At 34.3% G+C, this 26,742-nt stretch overlaps 2 protein-coding genes across 2 annotated transcripts; both read left to right on the forward strand.

Moving 5' to 3' along the window:
* The first annotated feature begins 2,928 nt into the window (after positions 1–2,928).
* On the forward strand, positions 2,929–9,477 carry LOC125844916 (long chain base biosynthesis protein 1-like). The gene is made up of 13 exons (XM_049524281.1): positions 2,929–3,137; positions 3,882–4,020; positions 4,103–4,197; positions 5,459–5,550; positions 6,360–6,453; positions 6,552–6,624; positions 6,737–6,869; positions 7,542–7,716; positions 8,319–8,459; positions 8,539–8,634; positions 8,776–8,917; positions 9,028–9,155; positions 9,255–9,477. The coding sequence occupies exons 2-13, from the start codon at positions 3,906–3,908 to the stop codon at positions 9,429–9,431; spliced, it is 1,461 nt and encodes a 486-aa protein (XP_049380238.1). The 5' UTR covers positions 2,929–3,137; positions 3,882–3,905; the 3' UTR covers positions 9,432–9,477.
* A 4,815-nt stretch (positions 9,478–14,292) lies between these two features.
* Positions 14,293–26,376, forward strand: LOC125844403 (receptor homology region, transmembrane domain- and RING domain-containing protein 2-like). Its single transcript, XM_049523719.1, has 4 exons — positions 14,293–14,778; positions 18,639–18,872; positions 20,893–21,297; positions 25,268–26,376. The coding sequence occupies exons 1-4, from the start codon at positions 14,652–14,654 to the stop codon at positions 25,837–25,839; spliced, it is 1,338 nt and encodes a 445-aa protein (XP_049379676.1). The 5' UTR covers positions 14,293–14,651; the 3' UTR covers positions 25,840–26,376.
* Positions 26,377–26,742: the final 366 nt, after the last annotated feature.

A 26,742-nucleotide genomic window follows, 5' to 3' on the forward strand; every position in this document is an offset into this window, starting at 1 on the left:
TCTTGTTTTTGGTACAAAATCTAAAATTGTATCGTATCCTGTCTAATCACCTTCCTTAATACTTCTTCAGCATATCTCTACCTCTCCTCATACCTACTATAGTCAACCTCTCGCACCCCCTCACTAGAGCGTATGCATTCATCCCACATGTTCAAACCATCTCAATCTCGATTTCCTCATTTTATCTACCACGAAAATCATCTCTCACTATGCCCACACATTCATCTCATTACAAACAAACATTTCATAGAACTTAAACAAAAAATGACCAAAATACCCTCAAACAGTCTGTCTACTTACTTCTTCTTTATTATATAACTAGTTTCATAGTACGTGTTGCACGTGTATATGTATATATAGTATACGATGTTGTAAAATAGAATTAATATTACTAAATTAATTTTTTTTAGTAAATAATTATAGTTTAAAGAACATAGGACAAGTGCTTTTAAATGATTAATACAAATTGTCATAGAGTTACTTGTATTTTGAGATCAAAATGACCAGATATCATTGAAACATTTCAAAATACATTCAAAGTTTAAATATGGGGAGAAAGTGACATTTCTTTAGTAGTACTATTTTTTACTTTACTAAATTTTGTAAGTAAATCTAACCAACAAAATTTTAAAAAAATATCAATACAAAAATGTCACCAATAGTTTTTCCTCTTGAGGTCATGAACATAAATTATGGACACCATTTAAGTATATTTTTTCTCTTAAATATTCATACTTGAAATCTAGTAGGTGCATGACACTAATAAGGATTACCATAAATATTTCAATATTTTATCTTTATACACAATCTATCTTTTACTTGTTGTCTAATGAAAGTATCTAGTATCTTATAGAAGTTGTATCGTGATATAAAATATTAATTTTTTTAAATAATAAAAATTAATAGATGAATAAAATTTAAAGGATTGTTTATAGAATCTTTAATTTGATTTAAGATTATTTTATGATCAATCATTGTGACAGACCATTTCGCAAATTAAAATGAACACAAAATAACAGGAAATTCATACTTAAAAAATTTCGTACTCAATATAAATATTAAAAAAAAATATATGGAACGATACATAGCCAATGAAGAAGGAAGCCGAAAATATATGATCATGCTATATTCACTATAGTGTTCCATTTGATTAAAATCTCTTGCCACCACCACTTTACTTTCTCCATTCATTTTTACTTACATATCTATTAAAAAATAATTATTATCATATTATAAGTAAAAGTGAAAAATCTATTTTTGAAATAGTAGAATTAACATCAAAACTAATGATTCAATAGACTACATTGATGCCCGTTGTTTTAGCAAAATTAGAAAGAAACTCCTTCATTGGAGGGTAAAAACATAATTAAAAAAAAAACAAAGAAGAAATATCTTACCCAAATCATGTGACTATTTTTATATTTGTTTATTATTATTGTCTTTCCCACAACTTTTCATCACTATTAACTCATGAAAATTGTAAGAAAAAATACGAGTGTGAATTTATGAATGATTTGCTACACTTTGTTCACCAACTCTTTCTTATGTGGTATTTCAAATTTTGTTGAACTTTGAACTTAATCAACTCTTGCAAATAACCCTGAGATTATTTAAGAAGAAGAGTAGAAAACTTTTAAAAAATCATAGTTTAAAAGTGAGAGGAAGCCCCTCTATTTATAGCTAACAAATAGTAGTATGAATAGGTGTTAATTGTGTCTTATCAGAAAAGTTACAACCTTTCAAAAAAGTCACTGCTCATCGGAAAAGTCATAACTTTTTGCAAAAGTCACAACTCATCGGAAAAGGTACAATCCTTTGGAAAAGTCACAACCCTTTGAAAAAATCACAACCTTTCAGAAAAGTCAAAACTCATTGAAAATGTTAAAACCCGTCAAAAAAATCACAACAATTTGGAAAATTCACAACTCTTTAATATGAAAGGGTATCTACTTTTAATATAATACAAATAATTAAATTAATAAATAAAATAAATAAAATATTTTTAATTAGGGATATTATAATAATTTAGCATCAATTTAGGAGTTAATGCTTTTTAAGTTATTAGTATATATATAGAAGACAGATAGATAAAACACAGTAGAGTAATTAATACTCCAATTTATGAAGAACGTAGCAATANCTCATGAAAATTGTAAGAAAAAATACGAGTGTGAATTTATGAATGATTTGCTACACTTTGTTCACCAACTCTTTCTTATGTGGTATTTCAAATTTTGTTGAACTTTGAACTTAATCAACTCTTGTAAATAACCCTGAGATTATTTAAGAAGAAGAGTAGAAAGCTTTTAAAAAATCATAGTTTAAAAGTGAGAGGAAACTCCTCTATTTATAGCTAACAAATAATAGTATGAATAGGTGTTAATTGTGTCTTATCAGAAAAGTTACAACCTTTCAAAAAAATCACTGCTCATCGGAAAAGTCATAACTTTTTGCAAAAGTCACAACTCATCGGAAAAGGCACAACCCTTTGGAAAAGTCACAACCCTTTGAAAAAATCACAACCTTTCAAAAAAGTCAAAGCTCATCGAAAATGTTAAAACCCGTCAAAAAAATCACAACAATTTGGAAAAGTCACAACTCTTTAATATGAAAGAGTATCTACTTTTAATATAATACAAATAATTAAATTAATAAATAAAATAAATAAAGTATTTTTAATTAGGGGTATTATAGTAATTTAGCATCAATTTAGGAGTTGAGTTAATCTTTTTAAGTTATTAGTATATATATAGAAGACAGATAGATAAAACACAGTAGAGTAATTAATACAATTTATGAAGAACGTAGCAATAAAAATTGTACTACTATTTATGTAAGATGAAAAAATTATAACAAAAAATAAAATAAAATAATCAATATGATTTGACCAAAGATGAAAATTCAGAAAGTTGTATTGACATTACGCCTGCTGGCCCCATCTCACTTCATCCCTGTAAAGCCAATCTGTATTTTTTCCTTTTCCTGCAATCAATGCTCATTATATTTATATTTATATATTCAATTCAAAATCTCTATTTCAAAACCAAGAATCACCAAATACTCCATTCAAAATCTTGAATTGGGTAATAAGGCTGTCTTTGAAGTCTCCATTGAAGCTTCAAGAATCACTCTTTCAGGTCAGTTTCTCCTATAAAGATGTAAAATTTTACGTGGGTATTCTTCAAATCTATGTTTTATTCAAAAAAAAAAATTGGTGATTAATTATGTGCAAAAATATAGCTTCAGAGGATTTTGATGGACAAATCTAGGGTGGGTTTGGATCAATTTGTGATCTTGTTTGAGAAATTCGATCTGAATTATGGTTTCATGGAAGAGATCAAGTAGGAATATTGTTCTTGGATTTAACTCATTTTTCATTCAGATTTCCATTTTATAGTTTTATTCAAATGATGAAATGGGATTTAGAGAGTTTCGTTTCAACTAGTCACTATGCCCCATATTTCTTTCACAAAATGTGTTAATAAATGTCAGTTCAAGTCTGTAATTGGTTAATATTACTGTCCAAAAGAAAAGGGTACTAAAATTAGATAGGAGAAGTATCTTGGAGAGCAAGGGTTCATCCGGTTGGTACAATGATATAGCTTAGCCATGGGATGAAGTCTAACTCGGGAGTTAATATTGTGCGTATGCGTGTTTTGAGAGAGAGAGAGAGGGGGGGAGAAGGGTATCCGGCAGAAAACGTATTTGATGATCCTCAAAGATACTTCTGGTTTAATTTATTTTCTCCTGAATCAATTGAGAATTTTGAGTTGTTTTGGAGCATCATTTTCTAGCTTCTGAGCATTCAGGTTTCATACCAATCATTATGTGATAGACCCCGAGTGTAACAAACTTCATTTCCATGTGGTTTCTGTTGGCAGCCCTGTCTGCCAGTGGCATATATAATGGATACAACAATATCAGTTCTTACAAATAAGCTGAGAGATGCATCCGATTGGGTCACATGGATATCCGAGGCTCCTTTTGCAAGAGCTGTGGTGTTTGGAGTTAACATTGGAGGTATTTTTCCTATTCATAAAACAGCTATAGTTGTTAAACTAGATGACCTCTGAGAACACATACTCTTTTGCCTCTCCTGCAGGGCATCTATTTGTGGAGGGTCTTCTCCTGGTGGTCATCCTTTTCCTACTATCGCAGAAAAGTTATAAACCACCTAAAAGACCATTGACAAAGAAGGTTTGTCTGAATCTTCCTTTGTCACACCTAAATTATCCACCGGTTCTATGTTTGTTTCTTGCTTTATTCTGTTAGTCCATCTTTTGTTCTTCCTCACTTTGTAATTTTCTCATATTGTTTGGGACTGAGGCATGATTATTGTTGTTTGGTTGATTTTCTCATTCTTTGAACACTCCATGTTCAAGGTCCAATCTGTATTTCATCCTAGTGAATTGTTCTTCCTCATTTCCAAAATGATATACTTAAAAGGAAAAGAGAGTGGGAGAGAAAATTATTGTATTACAATACACTCCCATCTTCCAGTTTTTGTTTTGTGGAGTTAAATGATTATCTTATCGGAAAGTGATCAAGGCAGGGATCCAAATTTGAAGACCGGAACTTTCTGATTAATATTCAGAAGACACAGCTTTTAGCTGGCTCCTCTTTAAAGTTGCAAAAGTCCTATGCCCTATGCCACAAAAGATAATAAAAGAAGTAACTTAAAAGAACTTACATTCTTAGAAGAATAGCATAATATTTTTAAAAGCTGCTGCATTTAACACTTCTCAAAGTAGAGATCTTCCTACTTAAAGATGTCAAACTTTTCTTTTTCAAGTATACTGTAGATTCCTCCATATCCTGTTCTCTAAACTGCAAGGTGGTTGGGAAAATGAGCTGTGAACTTGTAAATTAAAGAGCTCCAACTTTCTGTTTGTTTTTGAAAATCATTATCTTGACCTTTGTATAGTGATTGGTGCCATCTGGTGCTAATATATTTTCGACTATTTGATGTTCATAGCTAGGAGGTAGGCTTCTTATTTATAAGCATAGAAGTCTTTCCTTGGCATCATGTACATTATTATCAATGTTGGGGCCTTTTGTACTTTATGTACTCCCTTTGTCCCAATTTATGTGACACACTTTCCTTTTTAATTCCTCCCAGAAAGAATGTCTCCTTTGCTTAAAATTATCCATTTACCCTTCATGTAATGATTTATAATCTCACAAATTGTCGAGTTCTTAGACCACAAATTTCAAAAAACTTCCTCTCTTTCTTAAACTTTATGCCAAGTCAAACGGTGCCACATAAATTGGGACGGGGGGAGCATTTAATAAATGGAGGAGCTATGGATATTATTTGCTTTGGTAATTGTTAAGATAAAGAGAAATGTTGTTTGTAACTTGTCAGCATATGTTTGTAAGTAGCAAAGTTGTCTATCTTCTATGCAGCATGCTGCTTGAATACATTCAAGCTGATGAACGTGTGTGCTCTGCTTTTTAGGAAATAGATGAATTGTGTGAGGAATGGGTCCCAGAACCTCTTATTCCCACCATTACAGATGAGATGAAATCGGAGCCTCCAGTACTTGAAAGGTGGAAATACTCATTCATTTGAAATGTGAAAGCATATACCTCCTAGTTAGATTCTATTATTACTATTCTGCATTTTTTCCCTCATTTTTCTAATTATGCTTTTACCACTGTAAGATTTTATTCTCACTCAAGGGGAGAACCAGCCAAGGAACTAATTCAAATGCCATACTGTTGTATACTGTGGGAACCACCTATAGAGCCTCTAGTGGCTACCTATCTAATCTCTTTTTCTTATGGTCTGATGATCCTGAACTGAGCCTTGCAAGTACGTTAGAACTTCCAAGAGGAATTAGAATTGATTTAAGGATTTGGGCTCAAACATTTTAGGTTAAAGAAGATGAGGCTCGATGGGGTAACAAGGGATGGGACTCAATGAGTTGATTGGGATTTTAAAAGCTATTGACACTAAAAAAAGCCACTGAACATGCAGCTCATAAGAGAAGAAAAATCTAGATAAGTGCTAACTGCGTAACACAGCTACCTATTCCCTTTTTGGGTTGAAGAAATAAAAAAAAGAAAATATCTGCAAGTTTGGCTTGTTAACCCGACAGTCGTCAAGATTTGCTTGGTGTTGCCTCTTATACTCTAGCTTACTCAGGCTATAAAATTTGTAAGTCAAGTTGTGAAGATCATGACCACCCCCCACCCCCCAAATGCTTTTCCTTCCCTCCAATGAACTACTTTAATAAATTATACCAAGTACCAACAGTATAGCTTGCTTCAAAGAAACCCTCCATATTTCTGAGGTTGTTTTCTATTTACTTGAGTTCTCTCATTTGTCTAATTGCTTACAAGTTTTATTAATGCAGCGCTGCAGGTCCTCATACAACTGTTAATGGCAAGGAAGTAATAAATTTTACTTCAGCTAATTACCTCGGGTTATTAGGAAATGAAAAGTTACTTGTAAGAAACCCTTCGCTTGAATATTTTGAATTGTCAACCTATATTTGCATGTTGGTGCTTAATTGTCAAATTTATCATTACCTAATGTCATATATCAGGAGGCATGCACCAGGGCATTGGAGAAATATGGTGTAGGTTCTTGTGGTCCTCGTGGATTCTATGGAACAATTGGTATAATATGATATTCATCATTAGGGAGTTAGTTAATTTTCTTCTGCTGTACTCGCCAACTTCCACTTTCTCTTTTGGGAGGCCCAACCTTATCATTCTTTATTTCATGCAGATGTTCACCTTGATTGTGAGGCCAGGATAGCTAAGTTTCTTGGAACTCCCGATTCTATACTCTACTCTTATGGACTTTCTACCATGTTCAGTGCAATTCCAGCATTTTGCAAGAAGGGAGATGTCATTGTTGCGTAAGTTTATTCATTCTTTGCTCGTTGAGTGTTGATATCATTCTTAAAAATTTGAACCAGGCTGTAGAACAAGTATCTTTTCTTGGGGTAGGAGGAAGGGATTATGAAGGAACCAGGCTGTAGAATAAAAAAATTAAAATGGCTGTAGTATTGTTAAGACTTATAAAATGAAAAAAAAAAAAAAAAAAACTTAAGCTGATGTTCGTAGATGAAATTCATTAAGAATTTTACACCACTTCTGTAATCAGATTTCTTTGTGCTATGTTTAGTATCAGAAGTTGGATTATATTAATAAGCTTCTCCCCAATACGTCTCCTGATAATTTTTTTGTCCACTGTAATAAACAAATTATACCCATAAATNAGACTTATAAAGTGAAAAAAAAAAAAAAAAAACTTAAGCTGATGTTCGTAGATGAAATTCATTAAGAATTTTACACCACTTCTGTAATCAGATTTCTTTGTGCTATGTTTAGTATCAGAAGTTGGATTATATTAATAAGCTTCTCCCCAATACGTCTCCTGATAATTTTTTTGTCCACTGTAATAAACAAATTATACCCATAAATAGGTATTGCATCCATAAGGTTTTTCAGTTGTAAATAGCTTCTATAAACATATTAGAGTTTCATGAATTAGTTCTCATTTTCGACCTTATCTTTTGTGTGCATAGGGATGAAGGTGTCCATTGGGGAATACAAAATGGACTTCAGCTCTCTAGAAGTACAATCATATACTTCAAGCACAATGATATGGAGTCCTTGAGAAATACATTGGAGAAAATCACTCAAGAAAACAAGCTAGCTAAAAAACTTAGGCGATATATTATTGTTGAAGCAGTATATCAGGTATCTTCTGTTTTATTAACAGGGTTTTATTTAATTGTCAAAGCTGTATGTCATAGCATTGCCTGGACCATGATCATCTCTTCAGTGGATGAAGGAAGTGAGGATTTCATAAGCTTGCAATAAGTTGAATCCAATTTAGGCTTGCAGAGAGACTCAAAATTTGACCGGGATTAAACTTTAAAGATGTAAGCAAAGGTTGATTAACTGTATATGACACTTCAACTTTTTGCAAGGGCCGTGGTGACTTGTTATGATCCAGAAAGTTCTGAAACCAGTGACTGGGTTTTGGTTTTGTTTGCCATTTCAAGAGATTAGTCTATAGGAGCATGGACTAAAATTCACTTCTCAATTTAATGCAAACTCTCCCATCCCCCCACCCCATATCTTAGCCCTTCCTTAGTGGAGGAAGTGTCAGAATTGGCTTGGCTGTTTCTTAAATTGGGATAAGGTTGCATTTATCTTGTAAATAAGAAAACGGAAAGGGAAAAAAAATGACAAGAAAATGTGCAGGTTTCTGTTTGTTGTTTAACTTGTTAATTGCCAAGCACCCAGTATCTCTGAGAGGAATATTCTTTAATTTCATTTGTTTCTACAACTTCTAGAATTCTGGTCAAATAGCTCCATTGGATGAAATCATCAAACTGAAAGAAAAGTACAGATTCCGGGTATTGTTGGATGAAAGCAATTCCTTGGGTGTGCTTGGCAGTTCTGGTAAAGGTCTAACAGAGTATTACAATGTTCCGGTATGTTAATGATGGCCTCTATCTTCTATTATTATGGATTGTATTTTCTGTATATCCTAAACAGGTAATCCTGTTGCAGGTTGACAAGATAGATATCATTACTGCTGCCATGGGTCATGCATTGGCCACAGAAGGAGGATTTTGCACCGGGAGTACAAGAGTCATTGAACACCAGGTATTGAAGTGTGATAGGTTGCCACCAGACTGTAGTCTCCTTTCAACAACAAAAAAACATGTTTAATCTTAATAATCTTGTCACTATCTCCTGTTCACTTTTTCCAATTAAGCCTTCTTGATGATATTCTTTGTTTGGCAGCGTCTCAGTAGCTCTGGTTATGTGTTTTCTGCTTCTTTGCCTCCTTATCTGGCAAGTGCCGCAGTCAAAGCTTTTGATATCTTGGAAGAAAATCCTGATCTTATCACAAAATTGAGGGAAAACATAAATATACTGTTTAAAGGTATATTTGCTCTAGACCAAGTGCCTTCCTTACCCCCTCTCCTTGAAGGCTTCAAGCCCATGTCAATGGTTGTGAAAAGATATCAACTTTTTTACCTGGTATGGTTTCAGGTCTACAAGATATTCATGGCATGGAAATAATGAGCGATCCACTCTCTCCGATAGTTTTTCTAAGACTCAAGAAGTCCACAGGCTCTTCAAAGAGTGACCTAAAACTGCTAGAAGATATTGCGGATCGTGTAAGTGATCATCGTAGTGTATCTGTAATTTCTTCTTATTCTGTATTCTCATACACATCCTAATAATAATCTTCCACGCCACAAATATTGTCATTGCAGGTCTTGAAGGAAGATTCCGTTTTTGTTGTTACTTCAAAGAGATCAACACTTGATAAATGTAAATTGCCAGTTGGGCTTCGATTGTTTGTGTCAGCAGGGCACTCAGAATCTGATCTAGAGAAAGCTAGTAAATCATTGAAGAGAGTCGCGGCTTCACTATTGACAGATCAGAGCTAGCAGAAGGACGCGGTTTCATCATCTTTAAACTTTCCTGAAAATAGGGCAGAAACATTCTGGGAGTTCCAATAGGTACATGGAAAAAATATTGAAGTTTTTTTTTTTTACTTTTGTTGTTCATTAGTGTTTGCATGTCAACTATATTAGATAGATCAAGATTTACTTCTTGAGTTTGCCATGCTGCAAGGCCAGAGAAGTCAGTTGTCTTGATTAATGTTGTGTTTTATGTAGTTCTGTTAATCTTGTTTTTTTTTCTTCACCTTACTGATTATATAAAGAAAAATAGAATGGTGGGATCTTGTAGTTGACTGTATAGACATGTTATTTCTTATTGGTGTGAAAGTGACAAATCTCAATATTTTAAGCTTTGAGCTGAATATGGGGCAAATGTGGATTAACTATGTTATGTTTTATATCCTATAGAAGAAATAAAGGGATAATATCTTGGAAATATTTGAGTAAGTATAATATGGCATTTATTTTCTGAAGAAAAAGAAATTCCAGAAAATGCTTATTTTTATGATAAATGCTTTCTGTTGTTTGGTTGGAGAAAGAAAAATAGCTTTTGGGGAAAACATTTTAAAAAGGTTGATATAAGTTTTAGCAAATTTGGTAGTGTTTAAATGAGATATTTTGAGTATTACAGCTTGAAAATAATGTCTAATTAGTGTTTGGTATACATTATTTTGTCATGTAAAATTACTTCTTTTATCTCTCAAGATAGGGGAAAAGGTAAGGGTAATGGTAAAATCTGCTTACATTCTATCCTTCCTAAACTTCACTTTGAGATTCCACGGGTATGTTGTTGTGTTTGGCATGCTTTTGAATATTCTCATCTTTGAGTGGTCAAATTATTTTAAAAAGTATGTTCTCTGGGAAAACAAGTTTATTCAAAAAAAATTTAAAAATCCTCTAATTGATGTGGAAAATCAAATTCCACGAGTGGCATTCCAAAATCACGGTCTCCTCCTCACCCCTACACCCATTGTGTTTTTCTAGATTTCGTACAAATATTTTTGAAAGAACAGTTTGTACTTTGTCAAATTAATTATATCGTCTACTAAACTATGTTTTGTCGATTTTAGTCTAATGTGTAAACGTGTCTTCTTAATATCTCTATATATATATATGTGTGTGTTGTCTTTGTTTTGAAGGAAGATGTCTTAATTTCATTTTATTTGATTGACTTTATGGTTTCATGTCATTGCCTAATTAGTTTTCCATAAGTTACTCATTTGTGTTCAATTTTTTTTTTGTATGTATAACCACCATGTTTATATGAAATTGATTAAGAAATTTGATAGTGTTGGAAATAATTATTAGGTTGAGTTCATTCGTAAAGGGTGTTAATTAGTCCGTTAATCCATTAGTTTGTTCTCTTTCCATTTTGGGTGCTTCACCTACTTGCTTTATCCACGTGCTTCATTTACTTGTTTATATGTACTATTTTCTTAAACGTGCTACGTGCTACGTGCTACGTGCTACGTGCTTAGACGTCCTACTTGCTTAAATAGATGACACATTTGCTTAAAAGAAAATTTATATTGTACCCCATATAAATCTCTTTTTAACTAGTATTTATGATTCAAATACTACATATACACTCCAACTAATTAAATGATTTAATTGTAAATCAATTTCAGAATCCAAACTATGCATTAAGACTTCCATTTTTTATTTAGCCTATATAGAAACTAAATGTATGTAATTTTCTTTCACTGTTATCTTTTTTAAAAATAGACAAAACAATTCTGGACTTTCAAATCCATATAACAAACTCCTACTAGAATGCACTGGAAGATACAAAACAAAAGCTAATAATCAGTTTCTCTCTTATCATTATCGTTTTAGCTCAAAAAAATTATTTCAAAATAATTGTTACTTAAATAATTCAAGATAAAAATTGATAATTATTTTCAATTATATTGTTAACACAAAAGAAATACAATATTTAAGAGGAAAATTTAGTCTATTTTTATGAAATAGAGGCCTTATATTTAAAACGTCATAAAAGAAAGATCTTACATAAAATTCGTGTTGAATATTTTCTCATATTATAATAAAATAATTCAAAAAAAATGAAAAGGAATAGGAAAAAACAATGTTGGACGACCTAAATAAACAAATACAATCTTATCATTTTGCACTTAAAATCCTTTATTTTCTTGTCATTCTTTGCTTGTTGACTCATTAGGTCTCCATTATAATCAAAGTAAATCAATCATGTGAAGTGTGAACCCAACCACCCCCTAACTACTCCCTCCTCACCCCTTTACAACTACTTTTCCATAAATAAATAAAATAACTACTTCATCATACAAATTAATCATTTTATAAAATAAAAAGGACAGTTGTGACTAGATTAATCCAGTACCCTCTATGAGGTGCATGATAATTATGGATCAATATTTAAATTATTAGAGTAAAATCTCACTAAATTAATATAGGTGGGATCACGAAATATTATTATTTTATAGAGGTATTACTTAATCGATAAATTATGTATTTTGTAAAAAACGTCATTTATGAACGTGAGGTCATGACTAATGATCCCAGTTACCACAAATAAATTGACGTCAATAACCTTTTGAATTACCCGGATGAAAATGATACATGTTTAGAGGTCCATTAGCCATTACTTAAAAAAAATTGTGGATACCTGGAAAAACAATGTTGATGATGAAGTTGAAGATGATACAATACCTTTTCAACCAGTTACACATAAGAAAACACCTATCGCATCTAGAACTCTTCATAAATTTATGGTGCAGTTCGAAAAGACAACACCGGAACTTTTCGATGCAAAAGTTAAAAATGAACTTCAACTAGATTTAAATTTTAACAAAAAAAACACAATAGTCATAATTCACTAAATTGTTTTAGATATATTTGTACTTTTAAAGAATTATTAATTTATAATAGTGATGGGACCATATATTTATAGAGTTTTTCTGAAAATATATTATCTTATTATTTTATCGAAATGAGTGATTTTTTTCATTGGCCCAAGTCAGGACATGAAGAGAATATTATCTTAGGGAGATTATTAATATATCTTAGGGCATTTTTGAATCAAAGTATTGACGGTAAGGGTATTTTTGAACCAAACTATAAACGAAGGACATTTTTGTTCCTTTCACATAGTTTAATGACATTTTTTTTTACCCTTTTCCCTTTTTTTAATAATTTCTTTTCATATGTTATTTTGATCACTTTTTTATTTTCACAAGTCATTTAAGTTTTGAATTCAAGACAAAAGACAAATTTTAAAACGAAGTGACCAAAGAGGATTTGATCCCTAAGAACGTGAGTTGAGTTTCAACTTACTCTTTTTTGTGCGATAAACAGAGATAGTATTTTGATATTGAGTTTCAGCTCCAACTTTTGATATCTTTAAAGAATTGCACAATATAAATATAACATTTGAGCAAAAATCATTAAGTTCTTGAAAATCTACATTCCAAACTTTATTCATGGGACTATATTATACATATCATTATTGTTGTTGCATCAATATTAATTAAAAGAACTATACCTATAAATTATTATGAATGAGAAAAAAATGTGAGTCATTTTAGAAATCTTTTACATGTTTTCATAATATTTAATTTAAGATTTTTTTTAAAAAAAATTTGAATCAAATAATTATAATAAAATGAATTTGTTGATTTATGTTCATATGCTTACTATTATATTGAAAATTTCTTAGACAAATAGTACTATAATAATGTATAATTAATGAAAAAGAAAAAAATATTTTATCTTTAAAATTGATTTCTTTATCAATTATTTTATTTGGATTCTAGACGATTCTAGTTTGTTTAGATTTTGTTTATCTATAAGGCATGATATATATTATTATAAGTGAGAAATTTAGAATCTAGATTAAATGGTTAAACACAACAAAAGTGTATCCTTTTGTATCCATGATTGGATTATTACTGTTATAAGTAATAATTCACCTAAGAAAGTTAATTTTATACCAAAATTTTTAATTTATGAATTTAATGCTACCTAATTTGATGGTCTTTGAATAGTGAAAAAAATAATAATTAAAATTCAAGTCTTATGCAGTTAATGCTAATCTGGCAGACATTGTGCACATAACTTTTAGAATCAATTGTAATCTTTGAATTTCAAGAATGAAAAAATTAATAACAGTTGAAGAAGAAAATAGTGATAATAATACCAAGAACATGAAGAATAATATATCTCCAAAAAGAAAATCACTATAATTTCTAAAGTTTCTACTGAAAAACTTATCAAAATTTTCACAATTTTTTTTCTTCTTAAATATTTTGGGGCCAGTTACATGTTCGATAGATTAGCCAAAAATAATTATATTCATTAGCTACAAATCAAAATCAATCAATTCCTACTATTATTTTGATGAACGATGATTTATGTTTATTTTTCGGGGAAAAAAATCATTACTAGGAAAAGGGACAAAAGGGTTAACGAAAATAAAACTCACTAAGAGATCATTAGAGTATATATATATTATGCAATGCATATTGCTTAGATACACCAAATCAAACATCGCATAAAAAATAAACATAACTAATATAAGTTTAACTAACACTATTCTTATATCCTATATCCAACGATCCCTGAGGTATATTCCAACAGAGTGGGGTTATTATGGTCATTTTGTGCATGTATAATCTATAATCAAAGCCATTCAACCTTTTTAGCTTTTCTTCAACTTTCAATAATTTAACTCTTTTTTCCTATCTTCATGTATTTTTAGCTTGAGATAATCATCACACAACAGTGAGGAGCACACACTGTATAAACCATCAAATCTTATATAAAAATAGCAATTTTTTTTTTTATTGTTTTCCCTTTCTTAAATGTACTTTGTCACCAAAAATTCACAAATCCTTCCAAAAACTTCTTTTTTTCTCCTCCTCTCTTAAAACACCCAAAAGGGAAAAAGGAAAGAAAAAAAAAAGGACTAAAATTATCACTAAGCGAATGTTTCCTTCTTGTTGGATAGAGAATGGAAGCTGATGTTTCTATTCTTTCAACAAAGTAAAAAAAAGATTACCTTTTTGTGGGATTTTCTTAAAAATTAGCGTAAAGTGTTGTGGGGTTTTGTGAGATTTGAGATGTGCTTGTGGAGTCGAACATGGTGAATTGAATTGATACTTTTTGTTTTTGTGGGTTTTTGGGTTTCTTCATATTTTCTTGATAATTGGCAGAAAGGGTTTGTTAGAGATGATGAATTTGTGGGTATTTTGGTACTTGAGTGTTGTTTGTCTTTCGGGTTGTAAAGTTCTTGGTAATGTGGTTTTGGTAGGAAAGAATGAAACTTTATCGTTTGAAGACATTGAAGCTAATTTTGGTGAGTTAAATCTTACTTTTACTTTGCTATGCCCTTATTTGTTTTGTATTTAGTATATTGATCTTTGTTCTAGTTTGTATTATGCTGTAAACTGGAATGGTTTGGGAGTGATATTGAATGGAAATTGGTAGGTGAGTTTGTTTAAAAGTTTAGTAGCTTATGTATACTGAAGTTTTTTGTTTAATTTTACCTGCCTCTGTTACATGGTAAACTAAATCCTATTTGCAATCTAGTTTTTGGCAATTTGGAGTTGTCGATAGGTCATTGTTGGGAAATAGAAGTTATCTACCATTCTGTACAGAAGAAACTTCACTCTTGTTAAGCAATTTTACCCTTTTTCTACTGTTTCCTTTGTTGTACGAAAAGGAATCAACAGATCTTTATTTGCATTGTGAAAGATTAGTCCAGAAGGAACTGAAAGAACTTGCATTCAGGGCTCATGACGTTCTGTTATTGGCAATGGAATTGATCTTCTTTTTTTGTATACTAATTTGGTTTCGCAAATTGGGTAATGATAAATAGTTAACCAAGCCTGTAGGGCTTGTTTAAGGCCATAGATTGATATCCTCAATTTACACTTAATCAGGACATCATTGATCAATAAAGCTGGAGATTGAGACGTATACACATCCGCTTCCAAGTTTCCTTTGAGAAATGCATTGAAAATGTCCAATTGCTGAAGAGTCCATCTGTTGGAGATTGCCAAGGAAAGAACAACTCGGACTGTTGTAGGCTTGATAACCGGACTGAAAGTGGCATCATAATCTATTCCCTCAACTTGATCCTTTGACTACCAAGCGATCATTGCACCGCTTGATGGTGCCATCAGGATGGTGTTTGAGTCGGAAAACTCATTTGCAACCCATAATATTGGAATGTGATGGTTTAGGATCAAGTTCCCATGTTTGATGTTGTATCAAAGCAGTTATTTTAGAGCTCATAGCTTTTCTCCATGATGGACCTTTGAGTACTTTTGTGTAGCATGTTGGTTTCGAAAGAGTAACAGAGGAAGATTTAACTTTTATCATCCGAAACAGACGAAAACCAGAAACTTCTTCTTAGTATTTTGTCTTAGAACCATTGGATAAGTGCGTCCAGGTGGTTGTGATGGCTCCGTAGGAGTTGGAAGGATATCCATTTTCTGCTCCGAAGGGAAATTAATGTGATCTGGAGAAGCACTAGAAGATGAGAAGCTAAAGCCAGAATTGTTGTTGTTAGAAGAATCTACTGAATTATGTGGAAGTTTCAAAGATGATGGTACAATTGAGTTAGGTTGCTATATTGACGCGATTAATGTGAGCCAATGAGTGGAAATAAATTTCCCCGGAGGAGTGCCTAGGACATAGGAATCAAACAACTTTTTCTCCTTATATAGAGAACAGGTTTCATCAATATGAACATGTCTACTAAGATAAATTTTACTATCATGAGGATTGAAGCAGACATACCCATGATGGTCCTTGGCGTAACCGAGAAAAACACAAGCTGCTAAAGACACGACTCAATTCATAATCTGGTGAAGTGTCCTGAAGCTTTTCAAATAGTGAGACATGTTGAAACACTTGAGTAGGGATCCTGTTAACTAAGTATGCAATGGCGTGCACAGCGAACTTACAAAATCTACATGGAACTGCAGAATAAGTGAGCAGGGTGAGGCATGTATCCACTAGGTGTCTGATTTTCCTTTCAACTTGACCATTTTGCTGATGTGTATGACGACAAGTAATGTGATGTTGAATACCAGGTTCCTTCAAATAAGTATTGACAGTACGAAATTCACCATCCCAATCTGATTGGAAATTAATGATTTTGGTTTGAAACTGTTTTCAAACCAATTTGTGGAATTCAACAAAAGTAGAAAGAACCTCATTTTTTTGTTTAATTGTGAATAACCAATAATAACGAGAGAAATCATCCACAAATAGAATAAAATACTTGTTTCCATTAAAAAAGATAGTTGGGAGTTGGTCCCCATACATCTCCTTGAATCAATTCCAATGGCTTACATCAATAGAGGCAGTGACAGGTAAAGAAGTCTGACTATGTTTGCCTAAAAAACAAACTTGACATAGGCCTGAGGATTTTATCGAGTTACTAGGCAAACAAAGCCTATATTAACATTAAAGGAGACTGTTGGTGACCAATCCAAGCATGCCAATCAGGTGCAGCAGTCCATACTGATTTAAAAGGCTTGCTCTGCCTTGTAATGTCCTCTAATGTAGCAATAGGAACCCTGTAATTTCTGTCCTCAATTAGTCCCTTCAACAACACCTTTTTATTGGTTGATTGTTTCACAGTAAACTCATCAGTCAAATTTCAAAGAGCATTGAGTGTATTCAGCAAATTTATTAACAGACAACAATTGTTGTATGTCAGGCACATGTAAAACATTTTTCAAATGAAACTGATTATTACTAGAAGATAATGTAGTGTGACCAATGTTTTTAATGTGCAAACCATGTCCATTGCCTATAGTGACTGTGTCAGGCCCTTTGTACTCCTCTGAGAATCTCAAGTGCAGATAAATCAGGAGTCATGTGATGAGAAGCAACAGGTTTAGGAAACCAATCATTGGAAGAAGCATTAACATTGGCGGCATTGGCAGTGATATTATTAGGAGGATCATAACGTTTGCGACATCACTTAGCTTGATAATTATTGAGTCCACAGATCTGACAAGGATTATGAAACCATGTCTTGTTTCCTTTAGAGGATGCATTATTGTTTTTCTGGGAGCTCTGATGGAATTGACGTGCAGATGTAGTGTGTTGTCGAGCAACAACGGCAACAACAAAGATTGGTTTGCGAGAGTTCTGCAAGAGGATCTCATGAACCATAAGTCTACCAGAAAGATCAGAAAATGTGGCAATGACAGGATGATAATCAGAAGGAAGTAATTGGAAAATGGTGGCATTGAATTCATCAGGAGACACGTGTGCCTGCCGCGACAAGCTCGTCAGTGATAGCCTTAGCTTCGCGAAGAAATTGATCCAGTAGTTTGTCACCAAGTGTAATGTTTTGCAAGGTGATGTGTGATTGGACTCTTCTAGGGCTGTTGCTTATGCCAAATGCATTTGAGAGAGTGGTGCAAGCTTCAAAGGCAGTATCTAAACCAGTCACAAAAGGAAAAATTTCCTTGGTTAAAGATGATAAGATCCAACTTAGTAAGAGTTGGTCTTCTTGTAACCACTTTAGATACTCAGAATTTGGGTTTGATTGACTTGTTGTGGTGTTGATGATGGTGGAGGGAGGTGCTGGTGTACCATTGATATGATTGAATAAGATTGTAACATTTGATGATAGGAACAATTTGTGTTTTCCAAGTCAAGGTAGTTTGTTGGTTTGAGTTTTATAGAAAAAGAAAGTTGAGCATGGGGTAAAGTAGCAAAAAGACTTGGAGTGCTTAAGGTTGTTGTTGTAGAGGTGGAATCTGAAAGTTGAGAGTTGATGATTCCATTGTAGGCTCTGGTACCATGTTACACAATCAGATATTGAGAGAATTCAGTGTGTTTTCTATTGAGTAGAATTGCTGAATATATACACAGTTGTTTACAAGAAACTACAGAAGAATACGAAGATAATATAGCTAACACTTAGCTATATATCCCAAACTGTAGCTAACAAAACTTATCTATCCTAACTTATAGAAATCACTATCCTAACTTATAGTGATTGAACTTTATCTCTAACAGTAAGAAATTGTGGATGTAGTATAATTTGATTCATGATATTTTACTGCTGCTACTGTTGCTTTTTCATTGAAACTTAATCTTGTTTTCCTAAAACTTCTTTTTGGCATGTTATTTACTTTCTTTGATGCTGTTGTAATTTGTACTAAATGTATCTTTTTCAAATATCAGCTCCCTCAGTGAGGGGATCAGGCAAATGTGGGACATTGTATGTGGCAGAGCCTTTAGATGCCTGCTTGACTTTGACTAACAAGGATGAACCAGTTAAAAATAGCACCCATGATCTATTCTTGCTGATAATAAGGGGTGGTGGATGTAGTTTTGAAGATAAAGTCAGACAAGCCCAGGCCGCAGGTTTCAAGGCAGCCATTATCTACAACGATGAATATGGTGATCTAGTTGCAAGTAATGAACTCTTCCACTTGAAAATTATTGATTTAGTGCATTCTGAGGTTACAACTTGATGGCAAACTTAGATTCTAGTTAAATATCTGATTCAGCTCAAACTCTCTGGTTCTGGGTTCCAGAATAAAGCTTGAAATGGACTTACTTGATGCTTAGTTATGTAAGTGGCAAGAGGTCATAAAATGGCTTATTGATTTTTTTTCAAAGCGAAATATCACTGAAACTGATCGAAGTCTCGTATCCCGCCAGGCGGCGGCGGCCAATACTCCACTAATCTTGATTTATTGAGGTAGAAAGTAAGGTGGTGTTCTAAAAAGTAAACAGATTTCAATAAACTCTTCCTCTTGAATTTATTGATTAGTGCATTATGTAGTTACTAGTTACAATGTATTGGCAATGTCAGATGTTTGTTAAAATATTTGATTCAGCTCGAACTAGGGTTTTGGGTTCTAGAATGAAGGTTGAAGACCTGAAGTGGTCTGTCTTACTTGATACTTGGTTATGTATGTAGCAAGAGGTCATAAATGGCTTATGGATTAATTTTAAGCGGATATCACTGTAACTGATTGAAGTCTTGTATCCTGTCAGCTAATACTCCATAATCTTGATTTATTGGGGTAGAAGGTGGTGTTTTGAAAAGGCAAATGGATTTTACTACTCACGTTTACATAGGACTCACTACTGACTCCACAAACTCGGTAGAACCAGCTATGTCACATTAGGCAATCTCATTACCAAAACTGCTCGACTTTGCTCTAAAATGTTTAACACAATGGAAGATTTGATCTTTTTAATAGAGCTTTCTTCATCTTCAAAGCACCTCAGATTCCTTTCACGCCAAATGGACCACCAAATACATGAAGGTATAGTGCACCCCCATTCCCTTTGCTACTTGTTCCTACCCTTGATGTTCCAGCACTTCAACAGCTCAGTTGTCTCTGAGCATGCACCATTTAAGTCCTACCATTGAGGGAACAGTTACCATAATTGATCAGTGATGTAGCAGTGTAAAAACAAATGATCTATGCTCTCTGAACTTGATCCACAGAAAAAGCACCTCGAGCACAATTCAAATGTCGTTTTTGTAAGTTATCCTGGTCCCTGGATAACAGTTGTACAAGTTCTCTTTTTATTCTCTTGATAAGTGACAGTTATACAAGTATGTTTATAAGTCATGACTGTTTTCAGCTGAAAACTGCTTCAGCACTGATAACTGGGTGAAAGGTGATTGAGGAAAATTGTTAAGAAATAACACATTTTCACTAACAATGTCTATTGCTTTTTGCTATCCTGATCTTATATTTGATGTAATCGTTTACTGACATTCTGGGATTTAAGTCCTGGTATTTAAATGGTGCATAAAAACTAGACAGCGTACACGTAAATGTGGTTCTCTTTGATTACTACCCGGTCAGAAAGACAAAATGACATCATTATGCAACAGTGCTCTATATGTGGGTGACTTCTGATCATTCATCGAAGTAGCATCCTTTGTTGATATATCAAGAGCTTTTCTAGAAGTTCCTTCTCTTCTCTCTCTCTCATGGGGAAGACGGTGTCTTAGCATATAGCTGACTTAATAATGAGATTCATACTCAAGTCATATTCGCTGGGTTTTTCCACCTATGTTTGTTGCAAGTGGAGACCATCTTCTACTTAAAAAAGCAGCTTTAAAAATATGTGAAGTCAGCTTGCTCATTTTATAGCAAGCTCAAACAAACAAGTCTTATTTTGCTGGCAATTGTTCTATTTGTCACAATTCGATATACATCTTCTAGGCTTGGTTTTAGCCTCTGGTTTCTGAATGTAATGCATCAGGAATTTTCATGCTCGAAAACTGAGAAACTAGGAGACAACTATGTCACTGACCATTTTCCCTGTGAGAGGGGAAACAAAAAAAGAGAACCAAGAAATTGTCTGAAAGAAGCAAAACCACTTTTAACTCTTGCTTCCTGTTGCTCAAGTATTTAAAACTGTTGAATTTTGAACATCCAAGTGTTTAACTAGTCACATGATACAGTGGCAGGAAACTCTGCTGGTGTACAGATTCCCGCGGTGTTTGTTTCTAGAGTTTCAGGGGAAAGACTGACAAAGTATGCTGGTGACATTGATGTTGAAATATGGATAATCCCAAGTTTTGAGAACTCTGCCTGGTCCATCATGGCTATATCATTCATTTCGTTACTAGCTATGTCAGCAGTGCTTGCTACTTGCTTCTTTGTCCGTAGACATCGGATACGAAGAGACCGGCCTCGGGCCTCACGTGTTCGTGAATTTCATGGAATGAGTAGTCGTTTGGTGAAAGCTATGCCAAGCTTGATATTTACATCAGTTTTGGAGGATAATTGTACATCAGTAACATGTGCTATCTGTCTTGAAGACTATATTGTGGGAGACAAGCTTAGAATTCTTCCTTGCCGGCACAGTAAGTTTTTCTCTCTTCCTGAGGTATTGTGATTTTCAGCTTGTTCATATATAAAGGTTCTGTTTGGCACTTAGATAAAAGCAATGAATGCACTAATTCCTTAGGGTTGGTTCCTTCCTTGGGAGAAGTGCATTCTTTGAGTTGTTGTCACTTGACAAGGTTTTCCTATTGTGTTTTTCGAGTTACACCCTGGTGATTGGTTTCTAAAATTGCTTGACATAGCTTACGTCGGGGTTGGTGATATGCACTATTGGTAGATTTCAGGGTTTATTACATATTTTAGGACTTCCTCAGGGAATTTAGAAGTGGCACTTCTGGCTTCCCTTCATCTCTGACTTATGGCCTAGCGCAACCACATCTCAGGCAGCATGATGGATTCTGTGCTTGCTTAAAGAATGTTTTCACTTTCTGGACGAAGGACACTCTATTATCCGGTCGCATTATTGCTACTTGTTTGGCGAACTGTGTACTTCTGTTCATGTCTTTCCGTCTGTCAAAAGGTTACCCCATCCCTCTATTGGGTAAAAACTCTGATGTAATCACTATAACATGCATGCACTTTTGAGATGAAATTTTGCAAATTTTCAACTCTATATCATAATATTACTTACAAACACAACAACACACTCAGTGTGGTCCCACAAGTGAGGTCTGGGGAGGGTAGGGTGCACACAGACCTTACTCTTACCTTTGTGGTGTAAAGAGACTCTTTCTGAAAGATCCTAGGCTCATAAAAATCGTTTTTCAAAATAAGTTTGAGAAAAAGAAAGAGTAAATAAGCTATGATGAACTATCAGGGAAAGAAAAGAAATTACTGACAACTAAATTGTAAAGATAGCCAAATTATAAGTAACAACCGTAGTAATAACTGAAGAATAGGCTAATGCTAACAAAATAAACTACTATTGGTTTTTACCAAAAAAAAAAAACTACTATTGTAAGGGAGCAGATAGGTGCTCCCGTCTAGAACCATGCGCTTATCACTAGGGAGAGAGAAGTTGCTCGACTACTACTAACCGTCTATCCTAATCCTCGACCTCCATGCTCTCTTATCTCGGGTCATGTCCTTAGTGAGCTGAAGATGAGTCATGACATGTCTAAGAGTCCGGAGCCAAAAGGGCAAAACAATTGAGTGAAATTTCCAAAAGGGCAACAAAAAATAAGGTTGAAACCAAATGGGCAACATTTAAACGGAAGGGTGACGCCGTGAAATTTTATGGAGGAAGGCACAGTCTCCCATGCGCCTTACAAGGCGCAAGGCGACATGGTACTTGTAAGTTGCAGGTTTGCTTGCACTTTGTAATGCGCATGGGAGCCTGCGCCTTACTCCTTACCATAAAAAAAAAGTTTAGTCACTATAGAAAAAAACGTAACCAGGGCAAAAACATTTTTTTCTTTTTGTTTTTTAATATATAGCTTCAACCCTTCAATAATATTGCAGGAGATCTGAGAATACAATATTACAACTAGCACTACCATAACATTAAAAAAATGGATTATATTTGTCATTTTTCATAGTAAAACTATTGCACGTTAAACATAGTCCAGTGGAAATCTTTTGACTATTTCATAAAGATAAAATACGAATCTGATTATATATGATTCTGACAGTAAGTAGTATACATTAATCCAAGGCGTAAACGGTTTTTTCTGGAGTGACTAAACTTTTTTTTTTTATGCTAAAGAGTAAGGCGCAGGATCCCATGCGCCTTACAAGGCGCAAGCAGACCTGCGACTTACCAGTACCATGTCGCCTTGTGCGTATGGCACATGGGAAACTACGCCTTCCTCCATAAAATTTTATGGCGTCACCCTTCCATCTAAATGTTGCCCTTTTGGTTTCAACCTTATTTTATGTTGCCCTTTTGGAAATTTCACTCAAATTTTTGCCCTTTTGGCTCCGGACTCACATGTCTAATCACCTCTTCCCAATCTTTCCTCAATATACTCCTACATCTCCTTAGACCTATCACTACCAGCCTCTTGCACCTCCTCATTGGGCATCTGTGCTTCTCCTCTTCACATGCATGAACTATCTCAACCTCACTTCTCTCATCTTGTTTGCTACAAAGGTCACTCCCACCTTGTCCAGTATATCCTCGTTTCTAATCTTGTCTCTCCTAGTCTGCTCATACATCCTTAGTTTTGCTATCTTCCTCTTCGGAAATCTGAACGTAAGAGTTCTTGACGGACCAACATTCAATCCATGCAGCATAGCCGGTCTAACTACCATTCTATAGAACTTACCTTTTAAGTCTTGGTGACACATTTTTATCACATAGGTCACCAATCGAGCCTCCATTTCATCCATCCTGCTAAAATATGATGTGCCATCCCCATTTTTTTGGATTATTGATCCAAGATACTTGAAGCTTCCTCTCTTGAGGATGACTTGTGTATCAATCCTTACTTTCCCATCTGTCTCCTGTGGTTCGTCACTGAACTGACACTCCATGTACTCTGGTTTAGTCTTGCTTAACGAGCTCTAGGGTCTGTCTCCAATTGTTATCAACTACGCCATGTGACTTGTCGATCAATACCATGGACGAGATCAATACTATGACAATTCATTCATCACCAAGGCAAATAAAAACGGGCCGAGAGCTAATCCTTGGTGCAATCCCATCTCAACTGTGTGTTTCGAATCTCCTGTCCTCACTCGGGTCTTGGATCCATTGTACATGTACTTGATCACTCTAATGTACGCAATAGGTACACCTCTAGATTCCAAGCATTTCCATAAAACCTCCCTTGGGACTGTCCTATGCCTTTTCTAGGTCAATGAACACTATATGTACACCTCTATTCCTCTCCCTATACAATCTCCTTAGAAGGTGAATGGCTTCCATTGTCGATCGCCCCAGCTTGAAGCTGAATGGGTTCTCAGAAATAGACACATTACTCCTCATATTCTACCAGAACTTTTGATTGAAGGTGTCGTATGTGTTTCAGCATATCCATTGCATGGTCTTTTTGAAATCTATGCAGATCTAGATGGATGTTGTTTTTAGAGCAGAAATTCAGATTTGTACCATTGCTTGAGGAGTGAATTGGAATTAATGTTGTCAAAGAGATCAGAAACCTTAGTCTAAAGCCCTTGCATAAATCCTGCCCTGAAACCTTGTTAGCGAAGTAATATTGTAGAAGTGGAGTTAATTTCTTCAGGGGGATCAGAAGTTCCTAAGCTCTGGGTATCTCAGAGTTCACAGCTAAGACAGCCAAGAGAATTTTAGTTCATGAGCATGTCATGGCTACTGTTGCAGAGCTTAGTACACGTGCTGGGTTTGATTACTGTCAACTATTTCTGAAAACCCTAAGCATTTTAGCTCTCATGTTTTATTGCAGAGGTGTAATTTATTCTTTTATTGGTAAAGTAGGTGTTTTATTGATGTAAAAAGAACAACATGAAGAGAATGCTGTTCAAGGGTACATGTAGATTATTTTATAGAACGGAACAACGGAACATGCTGATTATTTTTATAGATTTGATATTGAGATTGATAATGTTGGTTGAAATTCGATAAGTTTGTATTTTCTGTGAATAATGCACTTTACATTTAAGGATTACACGTGATGTTTTTGTTAAAACTTCCAGGAGTTGTTGCTCTTTTGCACTTTCCACTTCTAAAAATATTGAGTAATATTCAATAATTATATTCTGGATCCATATCTATGAACATTAGTTCTGCAATAGTCATTGTCAAGATTCTAGGCAGCAAACTATGGTAAAACCTCAAAGCTACAGTTAAAGTGTGGTCAGAATATTACCCTCGTCCCTGCTGCTATATCTCATTGTGAATGTGCTAATTTGGTATATCTATGGGATTTAGTTTTTAGTTAATATGAATACTTTCCCAATCTGGGCAGTAATTTGTTGATACATGTCATATACTGTTTGTTCTCATCAGATTTCTTGTCTACTGGAGTAGATGTCATTTTTCAGTAATGGATCTCCTCGGAATTTTTGCAGAATTTCATGCTATGTGCGTTGATGCGTGGCTCACATCATGGAGAACGTTTTGTCCCGTCTGTAAACGTGATGCAAGAACTAGCAATGGTGAGCCACCAGCATCAGAATCTACACCATTGCTTTCTTCTAGTCTAGCTTCTTTATCTTCGTTGTCATCCCTAAGATCGTCAGTAGCTTCATCATCAGCAATACAAATAGGCCAAGGAGCATCCCGATCCCCTTCAGTTTCTCGTCCTCTATCAATTTCTAGTACTCCTTATAACCACCAGTCACTTCAGTCCTACCATCAGTCGACTCATCTTAGTATAAGCCGCAGTTCACTTGACCTTCAGAATGCGTCTTCCCAGAGATCTCGTGCATCTTATTTGATTTCGCCTCACTCGTTGGGCTATCCTTCTCTATCTCCTCTTAATTCAAGATACATGTCACCATATATTCCTAGTCCAGGAAATGCCTCGTCCAGTTATATTGGCTCCTCAAGTCGGCATCCCAATCCACTGCGTCATAGTGAGTCAACCACTAGCTTTTCGCCATTTGCTTCAGCTCAGTCTCTTCCGGGATGTGAGTCGTGATGTGTTGGTTCTGGAAAATCTGGATTCAAGTTTGCGCTACCCTTTTAACAAAGATCAATGAGTTTGGGTCATCTTCACCTCAAATAACACCTAAAGACAATGCAACAGCTTTGGAGATGCAGCTCTGGCATATGGGCAGACAGGAAAATGACAGGAAGCCCTGGATTTGTATATTATTAGTGTGACACTAATGTTATAGATTTGGTTTCTATATTGAGGTTTTTACTATTTTTATTTTGAGGTTTTTACGAGTGCACGCGCAAAGCGATGGGTGTTCATGCTGTATGCAGTAGCCCTCTTTTACGTACCCTTCTTGTTTAGTGCTATGGATGTTAGCAGTCTCCATTTGCAAGATGGTTTAGGTCTTTTTAGTTGAAACCTTTTGCTTAGGGTTTGAGCTTGTATGTATTGAGTATTGACACAGATGACTGAAGCTTCTAGTTTGAATGTATTGGGTCAGTTGTAATCAGAGGATGAACAGGTTTAACGTTTCACAATAAGGATGATGCCTCGGTCCCGAATCAATTGGAGTTGGTTATATGAATCTTTACTGATCATATTTTCTTATTTAAATTGGTTTCCCCCACCCCCCACACACACAAATCTTGACATTTGGCCAATGGTTTCTGTTTATTTGGCCCATGTAAATATGGGGTTGATGGTTTTCATCTTTCCTCTCAATTTGGATACAAGATCTTCACCAAAGAATAGCAATTTTCCAGCCATCATTACTGATTTTGCAATAATGAAAATGTAAAATTAGTAGTATCAAATTGGTCTGGATTGTAATGTCGATCACATTTTTTTTAATTCTAGAGTTAAATACATGAGTTATCTTCTTCTGATTTCAACAAGCTGCGGGATTTAACAACATATTATGTACAAGAACAAAACAAGAGCATT

This window comes from Solanum stenotomum, chromosome 11 (genome assembly GCF_019186545.1).
Source record: "Solanum stenotomum isolate F172 chromosome 11, ASM1918654v1, whole genome shotgun sequence".
Taxonomy (NCBI): domain Eukaryota; kingdom Viridiplantae; phylum Streptophyta; class Magnoliopsida; order Solanales; family Solanaceae; genus Solanum; species Solanum stenotomum.

Bases quoted from the DNA above. Each gene is read 5' to 3' on its own strand.
- LOC125844916 (XM_049524281.1), top strand. From the start codon at position 3,906: ATGGATACAACAATATCAGTTCTTACAAATAAGCTGAGAGATGCATCC. The intron at 4,021-4,102 runs GTATTTTTCCTA...CCTCTCCTGCAG, and splicing joins GTTTGGAGTTAACATTGGAG to GGCATCTATTTGTGGAGGGT. The intron at 6,454-6,551 runs GTAAGAAACCCT...GTCATATATCAG, and splicing joins TAGGAAATGAAAAGTTACTT to GAGGCATGCACCAGGGCATT.
- LOC125844403 (XM_049523719.1), top strand. From the start codon at position 14,652: ATGATGAATTTGTGGGTATTTTGGTACTTGAGTGTTGTTTGTCTTTCG. The intron at 14,779-18,638 runs GTGAGTTAAATC...TTCAAATATCAG, and splicing joins AGACATTGAAGCTAATTTTG to CTCCCTCAGTGAGGGGATCA. The intron at 18,873-20,892 runs GTAATGAACTCT...CACATGATACAG, and splicing joins ATATGGTGATCTAGTTGCAA to TGGCAGGAAACTCTGCTGGT.